The 12,077-nt window shown below is 37.4% G+C and overlaps 1 protein-coding gene across 8 annotated transcripts in view; it reads right to left on the bottom strand.

The window, feature by feature from the left end:
- Nucleotides 1-679: 679 nt before the first annotated feature.
- PRRG1 (proline rich and Gla domain 1) overlaps nucleotides 680-12,077 on the bottom strand; it is a 48,609-nt gene continuing 37,211 nt past the window's right edge. For all 8 annotated transcript variants that reach the window (XM_077817059.1, XM_077817086.1, XM_077817095.1 and 5 more), the window contains one exon: nucleotides 680-3,847. In XM_077817059.1, coding sequence (XP_077673185.1) covers nucleotides 3,326-3,847 — 522 coding nt within the window. In that variant the 3' untranslated portion in view covers nucleotides 680-3,325. The remainder of the gene's footprint in view (nucleotides 3,848-12,077) is intronic.

The raw sequence follows: 12,077 nt of genomic DNA, 5'->3' as shown, positions 1-12,077 counted from the left end.
GGAAGGACTGGAGAACACAGTAACATTTCCTCCCCTCAAATGGGTACAGAAACATGACAGAAAAATTCTGCTCCCATCTGGAACGAGTCACCAAACACTCAGGGGTGGAATTTTGACATGCATACCCCCAACAATTCCATCATATCCAAACTTTTCCATCCTTTCCTCTCCTGTTTCAAAGATTATTTGACACAGCTCAAAGCAATGTTCGTGGGGGGGGGGGGGGGATGGTGTTAAAATAAGTAACTGGCCCACATCCATGCAGTCACTTACACATTCTTTATAGTTTCATGATTTACTGGTTTTCACTTTTGTCATGACCATTTATTGCAGGTCTGTATTGAGTTTTGATGTAGTTCTCAAATTTTGATAGATCTGCTCGGGCCTCCAAATAGTTTCCTTGCTTGTAAAATATGCCAGAGAGAAAAGTCTCCATTCTCTCTCTGAATATTGCTCCAGCTGGCCACTGTTATAAGATACTGTATGTTTTTATATTTCATATATATACGTATATATTAATTTAAAAATTCTAGTTCTTCTGTTTTAAAATTAATTAGCTTAAAATTTGATATAAACCAATTTTCATCAAGACGAGAGACGATGGAAGTTAATACAGCACCTTTGTTATAGAAATCAATGTTATTTTATTCCAACTGCACAGAATTGATAGAGGCATTAAAAGAATTTAAGAATACCTTTATTTAGCATGCCAAAAACCATTAAGAAAAAATCTTCTATAAACATGAGCAAAATGTTTAAATACCATAATTTAATGTAAACCAGATCTTTAAAAAATATTTAATACTGTAATCAAATAGGTTATTTACACGCAGTGAAGATGGAACTACTCCCCACAGGTGTCCAAAATTAAACAATCTCTAAATCATCTGATTTCCATAATTTCTTAAACAAGTCACCCATCTCCATGTTGGTCATTAGTAAACAAATCATTTTAGTTCTGTACAAGATTCACCTCTCAGTGTTACAGTCAAAGCAGGGAGTGCAATACCCTGAATTTTCTGGCAGTCAATCAAGACAGTACTGCATGTTCTTACTTGTAAAACATTCAGAGAGGTAAGGCTGTAAATCTTACCATCACATTTATTGCGGGACAATGTAATTACAATGGAAGAAAAAAGTAGAAGCGACATTTTGAAAAAATAAAGCTTTATAAGAACCACTACAAGACAAATTGTCATTTTAATCAGATCAGAAAGGCCAAGCATAAAATAAAAGTTATATAACTTGTTACATTTAATCGAACCCTTAACTTTTAAAGCTAAAAAAATATTTTTTGTAATTTGGAATCATTCCAGTAAACGAGAAAAAGCACTTATTTTCTTAGTAGAGGAAAGAACATTTTAAATGACTGCTTTATGCAAAGTTTTTTTTGTTTAGCCATGTAAATTGCATTCACTGAGATTTTTGGCCAGTGAATTTAAAATTGTGCTTGTGTGGAGTCTTCAATCAACAGCATAATTCTCAAAGTTGTCATCATGGATCACTGCGAACATTTGATCTCTCTATTTCAAAGGACAAGCATTATTTCTTTATTGCAAATAATATCTGCATGATGTTGCAATACATTTTAGTTCAGGAACATTAGATAGTTAAAATAGGGGTTTGGCTGGCTCAAGAGACTGGTAGTGGAATACTGAACATTACAACTTTCAGTCATTTGCATAAATCCAGAGCAGACTGGAAATGACCAGAGGTTATCTGACAACTGCTTAATGGCCTATGTGAAATGAGTGATCACCATGCATTTCATGGGGGAAAGAAAGCCACATAAATAAAAGACACTATTGCAACTGGCAGCCTGTTGGCAGGCTCAGAAGAGACTGTTATTTGTGTTGGCATGAAGAGTAAACTATGATCATCCCCTTCTAGGCGGTTTCTGCATGTCAGTGATGAGGCACATTGGTTTGGTACTGTGTGCCCAGAAGCAGTGCATTAACTGTTCTGCAGGGCAGAGGGAACTTTAATTTCTGGAGCTGACAATCTAGTACTTTTCACAAGAACTAAATTCACTTAAAGGAGAAAAAAAATGGATGTTCCAGAAACAAGTTATCATAAACAGGACTAGCTGTTCCCCTCTATTCGACATTGGTGTGGCCTCATCTGGAGTTCTGTGTCCAGTTTTGGGCCCCACACTACAAGAAGGATGTGGAAAAATTGGAAAACGTCAAGCGGAGGGCAACAAAAATGATTAGGGGTCTGGAACACATGACTTATGAGGAGAGGCTGAGGGAACTGGGATTGTTTAGTCTGCGGAAGAGAAGAATGAGGGGGGATTTGATAGCTGCTTTCAACTACCTGAAAGGGGGTTCCAAAGAGGATGGATCTAGACTATTCTCAGTGGTAGCAGATGACAGAACAAGGAGTAATGGTCTCAAGCTGCAGTGGGGGAGGTTTAGGTTGGATATTAGGAAAAACTTTTTCACTAGGAGGAGGGTGGTGAAACACTGGAATGCGTTACCCAGGGAGGTGGTGGAATCTCCTTCCTTAGACGTTTTTAAGGTCAGGCTTGACAAAGCCCTGGCTGGGATGATTTAGTTGGGGATTGGTCCTGCTTTGAGCAGGGGGTTGGACTAGATGACCACCTCCTGAGGTCCCTTCCATCCCTGATATTCTATGATTCTATGACTAGCTGGAGGGAAGGATGGAGAACAGAGGGGATAAGAACATTAGGCTATCGTTTTTTCCAACTGCAAAATTCACTTAATTACTGCTCTCTGTATAAGTACAGCTGATGTGTTCCAAAATATCTTAGTCTCACTTACTGCAATCCCTTAAGTATCGTATTTAAACTGGGTGAATATGCTATGTTGTTTGTTCACACATATAAATACTTTTCACAGCCTTCCAAGGCCCAAGTGTAGGATACAATGTGTGACAAAGACCCAAAATGAAAGAGAAAATGTTCATGCAAGAAACTTAAAATGCTGTAGGACACAGCCCTTTGGTTTAAATAACTTTCTCTCACTAGTGTTAGTTTCTGATGTAAATAATTTTCAACACTAAAAGCTAGGTGACATCAAATTTGTGTGGAACGTAGGCAACATTCAGACTAAAATAAATGACAACCCCCAAAACGGAGGGACATTTGAGAGGTATGCACAGAAGACCACATTTGTACCTGCTTCATGCTCTCAGTATGAATTCCCCATCTTTAAAACTGGCATGGGAACACACGCAGAGGGAAGAAAACAGGGCAGAGGTACACAGTGTGAGTCCATTAAATTATATAAACGGTAGTAAGCTGCAATAAAGTGCTACAAAATTCTATTAGTAATTTTTAAAAGTTGCTCATATTTTTCCTGCTTTACTTAATACTGGTGACAACAGGAGGTATTGCAAAAGCATTTGCTGAGCTGGAGTTTACAATGTCTTCATACTGTGGGGGTGGATCTATGTGAGGCTCCATTTCATTTCTTATGCTGGTTTCGGCAGTGGCTTCCTCATATGAAGGAGGAGGGTCACCGTTTGACAGCCTTGTTGATATTGAGTCTGAACGTCCATCTGGAGAGCCCAAATATCCTGGAGACAGCCCACTGCCTTCATACATTTCTTCCTGTGGGGAATGAACAATGCTGAGCGGCTGGGGAAGAGGACTTCTACCATCAGCCACAGCATTATCACCAATGGCTTCGCGGGCTCCCCTATGCATGTATACAGACTGTCTACGGATTTTCTTTTTAAACAGGCATCTCCATGTGAGAAATATGACAAGGAGGATAACAAAAAGGCCAATGATTAATGGAAATGCGAGGTAAAATGAATACCAATTATGTCCTGTGTTACTTTCTCCCTGGAGTCCATTTGGGTAGCCTTTCCAGAACTCCTTCTAAAACAGCAAGACAGAATAAATCAGAAGCTATTAAAAATAAATTATTTTAACTGGTCTATTTTCAACAACAAAATTGAAGCGAAGTGTTTTGGCTTTCAATAAATGACCACCTAGATCTTTCATTGGTGCAGATATTGTATAAAAAGTTTCCTGACTTCTTTCTGGAGTCATCACTGAGTTTGAGTTTTTTTAAGCCACCTAACTCCTCACAACATTTCTGTATCAGCACTTAATAGTCACAAACCTACATTAGAGATAGGAATGGATTAGAAAAATAATCTGAATTGATTTTAGATAATTTGTGAATGCAAAAACTCAAAGTCAGATCTATTTCTGGAATTAAAGATTATTATAAGATTATTAAATTACTTTGACAGAGATACATTGTCAGAATGATTGACTATTTTGACCCAGTATAACTATGCTGTACGATCATCCTAAAACTCAGACTTCTCCACCCTCTGGATTATAAAATAATAGCTGTCAGCTATTTATAGCTAAACATAGCTTTTGCAATATATGGATAACCATACGACATACTCAAAATAGTCCAGAAAACTTGTTCTCAGGTAAAGATGTATCAACACAGTCGTGGAAATATAAATGAGGGGGGGAAATTAAAAAATGAAATGGCATCAGTACTTTAAGATAATCTGTTATGTTATTAATATTTTAAAATTACAATAGCTATTGCAAAAGCATCAAGAAGCCCCAGTCGGGATCAGGGTCTCATTGTTTTAGGTACTAAACAAGGATAATATAGGAAAATATGCCTCCTGTCCTAGAGAGCTTTTCCACTCCCTCTATCTTATGAAGTAGCACAGGTATTATGCATAGTTAATATAGACCAAATGTAAAATACAGATAAAGTTATGTAAACCTCATCTCTTTGTTTCAGACAAATAAGGTTAGCGAACATCAATTATATTCTGTGCTGGGAGAAAACAAAATCCTCTAATAAAATAATAATAATAATAATAATGGTATCTACATGTTACATAAAAAAGTCCTGGGCTCAGTATAAAATATGAAGTGATATTTTTAATATACATAACACTTCACATAAATTACATCACTCTACACATTCTTAAACCTAGCACTAAAAAAACCAAACACACAAGCAAGAGACTTAGGGTTTTATTTAGGCAATGTATTAAAAGTGCAAAAAAAGCCATCTTAACTGATCTTTTCAAAGGTAAACTCTACACTTGGACAATTATCTTATTAGCACAATAGAATTCCACCATTCTCACAAGGGAATAGTTTTATGACCACATGCATCAGTAACTAACAATACAACAATCATTTCTGTCCTTAGGAAAAAGTCTATCATTCACATACATACAACAAGCTAGGGTTCCCTCTAAATATAATCTCTGAAAATCTAGTTAAGACTAGCTTACAAAATAAGGAGATTCTTGGACAGCTGGGGGGGAGGGTGTTAAAAAAACCACAGATGTATCAAAGAGGCAACTACTAGCTTAGTCCACATTTTTAGGCAATAGGGTTATACACACCCCTTCCCCCAATATTTAATATAATCCAGAAGTGTTTTTTTTTTAAATCATGTTCATTCCTTTGCCTTTTCAACACTGCAAAATTTGACACATTCCCACAATTCCAAGATTTCAACATCTTAATTAGGTCTGTAAAGCACCTGTATTTCATAAGATGTGGTCCAATGTCATCTAAGTAAAGCCATATAGCATGGATTTCAAATGAGGGGAATAAATCTTAACATACCAAATGCATTTTTTAAAATTAAAGTTACTTGAAAAAAAATCACATCTATACCACAGTAAAATGCAGACCCTATACAAAACAATTCTGTTGAAATCTCTGGAGATTCTGGAAGGCATTGTCAGTGGGACACTTGGGAAAGCGGAAGAGCATTACTGTAGGACAGGGATAGGTTAGCTGGGTGGGATCATATCTGGAACAAAGCTGATGAGGAAGTAGACAGGGACTGCAAAGGGACAGCTGAACAAAGAGCCTCATTCTTGGCACACAATACCTTTTCTGACAAAAGTGCTGGTTTCAGAAAAGGTTTCCCCTCCCCCAACTCCTTCTCTTTGTTTTATGTTCCTTAGTCAGAAAGCTATTATCTTTAAAAAGCAAGTTAATAAGCATGAATACTTAAAGTACTATGCTGAAAGCAGATTATGAAAATGGCAAGGTAGAGCTCCATGTTTACTGCAATCCAGTGACTCCCACTTCATGCATGCTCAGTTAACAAAATTCTTCTTCTTAACTTCACTACCGAAACCAACCTGGGCTCTGAAAGTCAAGCTGGGTTCTTTCCTTTCTTACACAGCACCACTAGGAATAAAATTTCTGCTGGCCAAATAACGCCTTTAGGGAGACTTGTGTACTTCCCCCGTGCCCTCAATCTGTTTCAGGGGGGCATGGATCAGTATTCACATCACATTCCCAGTCAGTACCTGGCGCAGGCCAAGGAAGCTAATGATCCAACCAGCACGTTATGCATATGCTAAGAAGAATCTGGTTCAGATACAACTGACTAGAACTTTAGCTGGAACTAAGTCAATCATTCACTAGGAAGACCATCGTTGTTATTATTTATTTGTATTAGAACCCAGCTTTGTCTCTGATCATTCTGCTGCCTAAGCAGTAAAGTGGTAAAAGCTTATTTTGGCACTAGAGACAGGAAGTCTGACTCTGAAACCACAGAGCAGATGTGTTGAGTAAGCTGCCGCCATTTTTAGGTAACCACTTTGCAGAACACAGCAGCACTTTAGGTGAATATAAGTTAGGTTTTTTGGAGTTATTTATTTTAAAATGTTAGATGCTGTAGAAACAGATTACAAAGTCATATATGCTTTCCAGTATAAGGATATAGAGTTAATAGATCTTATTGCCACTTATAAGCATGTTAATAGTTTTCAAGTATTTTTTCATCTCTAAGATGTGCCTGCCACAGGAGCTGTTTTTGTGGCGCTCCAGAATGCTGGGAAGCCAGTGTATCTCCTGTTTATTCCCTCAAATGGAGAAGCAGCAGCAAAGCTAGTTCCTCTTCATCCTCCCCAGAGAGGCAGGCAGTTGGCTTGGAGTGCAGGAGGATGAGGATATCTATGGGGTTTCCGTCCAACTGGAGAGGTGTGTGGAGAGCTTCAGCTAATTTAAGAGTTTAAGCTGCTTTAAGGACATATGGTGATTTATTATCTGTTTTAGACTATGGACACTAAATTATCTTAAAGCTTAAAAAGAGTCTGTCAAGGTTCCTTCCCCACTCTGAACTCTAGGGTACAGATGTGGGGACCTGCATGAAAGGCCCCCTAAGCTTATTCTTACCAGTTTAGGTTAAAAACTTCCCCAAGGTACAAACTTTGCCTTGTCCTTGAACCCTATGCTGCCACCACCAAGTGTTTTAAACAAAGAACAGGGAAAGAGCCAACTTGGAGACGTCTTCCCCCAAAATATCCCCCCAAGCCCAACACCCCCTTTCCTGGGGAAGGCTTGATAAGAATCTTCACCAATTTGTACAGGTGAACACAGATCCAAACCCTTGGATCTTAAGAACAATGAAAAAATCAATCCGGTTCTTAAAAAGAAGAATTTTAATTAAAGAAAAGGTAAAAGAATCACCTCTGTAAAATCAGGATGGTAAATACCTTACAGGGTAATCAGATTCAAAACAGAGAATCCCTCTAGGCAAAACCTTAAGTTACAAAAGACACAAAAACAGGAATATACATTCTCTCCAGCACAGCTTATTTTACCAGCCATTAAACAAAAGAAAATCTAATGCATTTTCTAGCTAGATTACTTATAGATTACTTACTAACTTTACAGAAGTTGTAAGGCAGCAAAGTTTTTTTTTAGGTAGCCTACGTCTCAGAGGGAAACGTCCATGTTTTTCCTTGGAGGTTTCCTTTCCAAAAACCATAGTGAGCAGGCTTGAACATCCTTAGTGCTAAGCTCCAAGAAGATTTCATCTCAACAAGATACAAGTTTAAGATTATGGGCTTCACACAGGGTGAAGTTATTTGGGCTTGTTAGGTAAGAGGTCTGACTAGATCATCATAACAGTCCTTTCTGGCCTTAAATCTATTAATTGAGGTTTGTTATAGGGAGGATTTTACCAAAAATTTTAGAAACATCTGACCCCGTTGCTGATGAGTTTCTTGCTATTCACCTCTAGAATAGTGATACAGAAGGATTGTACGTTGCAGAAATTGAAAAGTCTTTAGATCTGCTTTTGTTTCACAAGACAGCAATGCTTTAATATCCAAGTGGAGACAAGGATCACTAATCAAGAAAGAACAAAATTAAAAATACCACAAACTAGTTCTCATGCAGCACTTTTCATCTCTAGATCTCAAAGCAAAAGAAAGTAAGTATTATTGTCCCCATTTTACTGATAGGGAAATGGTGGCACAGAGAGGTGGAATGACTTGCTCAAGTCAGAAGATCACTTCAATTGGAAGAAAATGCCTCCCTGTTTTTGGCTTTTTGCATCTAAGTGATATTTTTAGAGCCCAAGCGTTCTCATGAATTGCTAGAAAAGCAGGAGAAATAAAAACAAAATATTTGTAGACTTGGTACAGCTAAGAAAAAAGTTAAAAGAATAGTTTAAAAGCCGGAAAACATTAGTAATTGCTACTTGCAACACAAGCCCATCTTAAGAAATTTTCTTTTAATACACGAAATAATTTAATTGGTGATTTAGAAAGGATACATTCAGCAACCATTTGTTCTCAATCACTGCAGCATTCATGGCTCTGAAACACTAGGATTACTTTCATACTCCTAAAAGGATAGCAAATGTTATGCTAGTTAGGCCACAGAATCAGATAACTGTGATGGAAAAGACCAATTTAAGATACTTCTGCCAATGCAAGCTTGTTCTGTGCAATTCCTATTGCCTAGAAAAGGATAATTTTAAGTGTCTCAAGGGATGGGAACTGCATAATTCATAGATAAAGTTGTGTCTCAGATTGGATGTTTGACTAGTCCAAAAATAATTGGTCAATTCACTAGTCAAATATAGTCAAATATTTTAAAGCACTAATTTATTCGCACAATAACAATGCTAACATAAAAGAGTAAGACGTCATGGTCTCCAATAGGCTTAGTCTTAAACAGACACTTATGCCTAATTACAAAAATCAGGTTACTTAGCAATTATTTTAACTCAGAAAAATGGAAACACCAATGAAATGAAGTTCTAAAAATGAAAGAATTATCTTTTTTAGTAATGTTAGGTTAGCACTGAAATGTGAATGTTAAAGTTACAAAAGAAAAAAATAAAATTAAACAGAAATAAAACAAGCCCATAGCAATTATAAAAGAAAAAAAAAAGTCATTTCTGAATGTACTTATGCTAGGCAGGCAGCAAGCCAACTCATCAACCAGCTTAATGGCTGTGCATCTTTTCTCTTTGTTTTGGGGGAGGAGGTTCAATGACTGTGAAGCTTCCTCCCCCTCCCCAACTCCCCTCTGAGTTAATTTCTGAATGTTTGTCTAGTCAGTGTAGACTGTAAACTCTTCAGGACAGGGACCATGTCTTAAACTTGTTTAGTGTCTTATGAAAACTGCCAAGTATATTGATGGCCTGGTATACAAAGACAGACAGTTTATTCTAGAAGATTCCAGCCAATCAAGATGCTCAGCTTTCAATTAGTTCAATTTTTTCCCCAACAGGTTGCATTAGCATGCAGTAAAATGAGCGATCAAGACATTTAAGTAGGCTTGCTAACAGATGGCACCATAATGCATCAAAAAGGTGGGCTGGGGTCAAACAGGCAATCAACTGACATTATTTGACTGGTCAACCAACTGGCTTGTCCAGCCTACTTGTGACCAATTGGTAGATTTAAATTAAAAGTATCTGAAAGAATGAGGTTCTAATACTTCACTATCAATAAAACTGTCACTCACAGAGCAGGCCCCCTGTACATTAAATTGATGCTGACACAATGAGCTGTTGACTCTCCATGTCAATGTTAAAACCATTAATAAAGTAGTGCTGAGAACTTCCATCTTAAGGCACTACTGTATTTTGGCAGCATACCAGCTACAAATCACTGCCAGTCAATGCTTTGACTTTTATAAAGGCAAAATCATAAGATCCCAATCAGAAAAGCATTCTGTATTCAATACCTGGAGTACGTGAACAAAATGATAGTGTGAGTAAGCACTTCAGTCATTTGGTTTTTTTAAAAATTTTCCTCAATCTGCGACTATAGAAGAACTATATATTGAAGTTCAACATACTGTATTATACATAGATCTCTGTTGTCTCTTAGATATTTACACAGTGTTAATGATTAGTCTGAAAGCTAATATGAAAGGCCACATTTGATACTGAGAAATACTATTTTGGGTAGATGCTTTCAATCACTGATTATATAGAACTCAGCCATGCAGCTAACATTGTTTTCTGCAAAACTTAAAGAATTTAAATGTTCAAAGTTTTCCACAATTAAAGATTTTAAATTCTCGGGAACATAGCAATTCAGCTGCATGTGACAAAATTTCAATCAAAATACCTGAAATTAATGGAAATAAAATGAATTACAATGCTGCAATCATGCCATGACATTGTGCATTATTCTGTAATTATGTCTCAAAATGTCCTTGAGCCTAAGAATTTTTAAGCCACACAAAGCTTTGATGTTTCTACAGGCCAGAGGTGTTGATAATCGATTATGCCTAAAATGGCCTGAGCAGTCTCATTCATAGATCAACTTTAAGTTTTGTCTGTACTTGCTTTTTCCTCCTAATTACCAGAAAACATTTTCAGCATATCATAATGTAAACAGTCTCTTCTGTTCATTTATAACCCCATTAAAAGACTGAGGTACATCAATGTTAAAGCCCTCTCCGGCTATACACGTTTAAGATAAACGATAAAGGTGCTATTGTAAGATAGTGCAGATCAGCCTTTTAAATGCACCAGAAGTAGATCAAAGCACCACAACACTTGCATTAGAGAACTCCACTGTGCACACAAGACCACAGCAGAAGGAACTCTAACAAGCCTATGCTGCAACTATAGTAGCCAAGAGATCCTACTTCTTCCCATCAAAGTAGGAACTGTAAATTGCTTTATCAGTATAGATTGCCACCACTCAACTCCAGGACAAAGTAACCATTCGCTGCATGGAACAGGCTTTCTTCAGTTCAATAAGACAGGCTCAATCAGCTTTTTAAGTCAAAAGGCAAGACAGAACACGAAAAGAAATCATACATTACTCTCTCTAGGAAGCAGTCTCACAGCGTTACACATTACACCATAGAGCTGCTTCAATATATGCTTTCAAGCCCACTTATATTTATGCCAGACTTGTTTATGATTGATAGAAAAACTCCACAAATTCCACTTTATCACCACAGACCTTACACTTCTTCTCTTCTCTTATCTAGCTCCATAAGTTTTACAAGACATAAGGAGTCTGTACAAACCAGACTCAGCACAGATAATCCATACCTAGTAGACTGCAGATTTTGCAAGTCTCAGCAGGACATACACCTTGTTTTTCCTGACATACAGAGAATAGGGATTGCAACGGTTTAACTACAAATGAATTTCCACAATAAAGCTTAGCATGAGTACAAACCATTTTGGGGAATACAGTTCATAGTTTTTCAACCTCTGAAGACAAAGCATTTGAGAATATAGGATATACCCTACTTGTTTACTACTAACTACTTGTCCACACTACTGCTTAAGTTGATGTAACTTACATCACTCAAGGGTAAGAAAAAGCCTGAGTGATGCAGGTTACATTGACCTAAGCACTGTCTACACCAGCAGTAAGTTGGCAGGAGATGCTCTCCTGCTGACATAGCTTCTGCCTCTCGTTGAAGTGGAGTAATTATGCTGATGGAGAGCGCTCTCTCGTCAGCATAGCACATCTTCATCAGATGTGCTACAGCAGCGCCAATGAAGTGTGGTAGTGTAGACTAGCCCTTAGTTGCACACCAGACCTTATCCAGTCAAACACATTGTTAGAGGAAAAAGTAATTTACATTTCTGGTTAATAAATCTGTTTGCAAGAGCCAATTTCACAATCCTTATTACAATTTCATCCCTTTTACGGGAAAACTGCAGCATCAGCATTATATACAACTAGAGCTTCACAAGCATTAGTTTTCCACTTCATCTTTGGTATAGCCATAAAGCATTATGGGACTCGGGATCAGTTTGGTCAATACTGAGAAGATAACCTGACATTCCTCCCTCTCAAAATCTGGCCCAGAC

This window comes from Eretmochelys imbricata, chromosome 1, assembly GCF_965152235.1.
Source record: "Eretmochelys imbricata isolate rEreImb1 chromosome 1, rEreImb1.hap1, whole genome shotgun sequence".
Classification (NCBI taxonomy): Eukaryota; Metazoa; Chordata; order Testudines; family Cheloniidae; genus Eretmochelys; species Eretmochelys imbricata.
The sequence above is the reverse complement of the archived record's forward strand: the minus strand, read 5'-3'. Positions and strand labels throughout refer to the sequence as shown.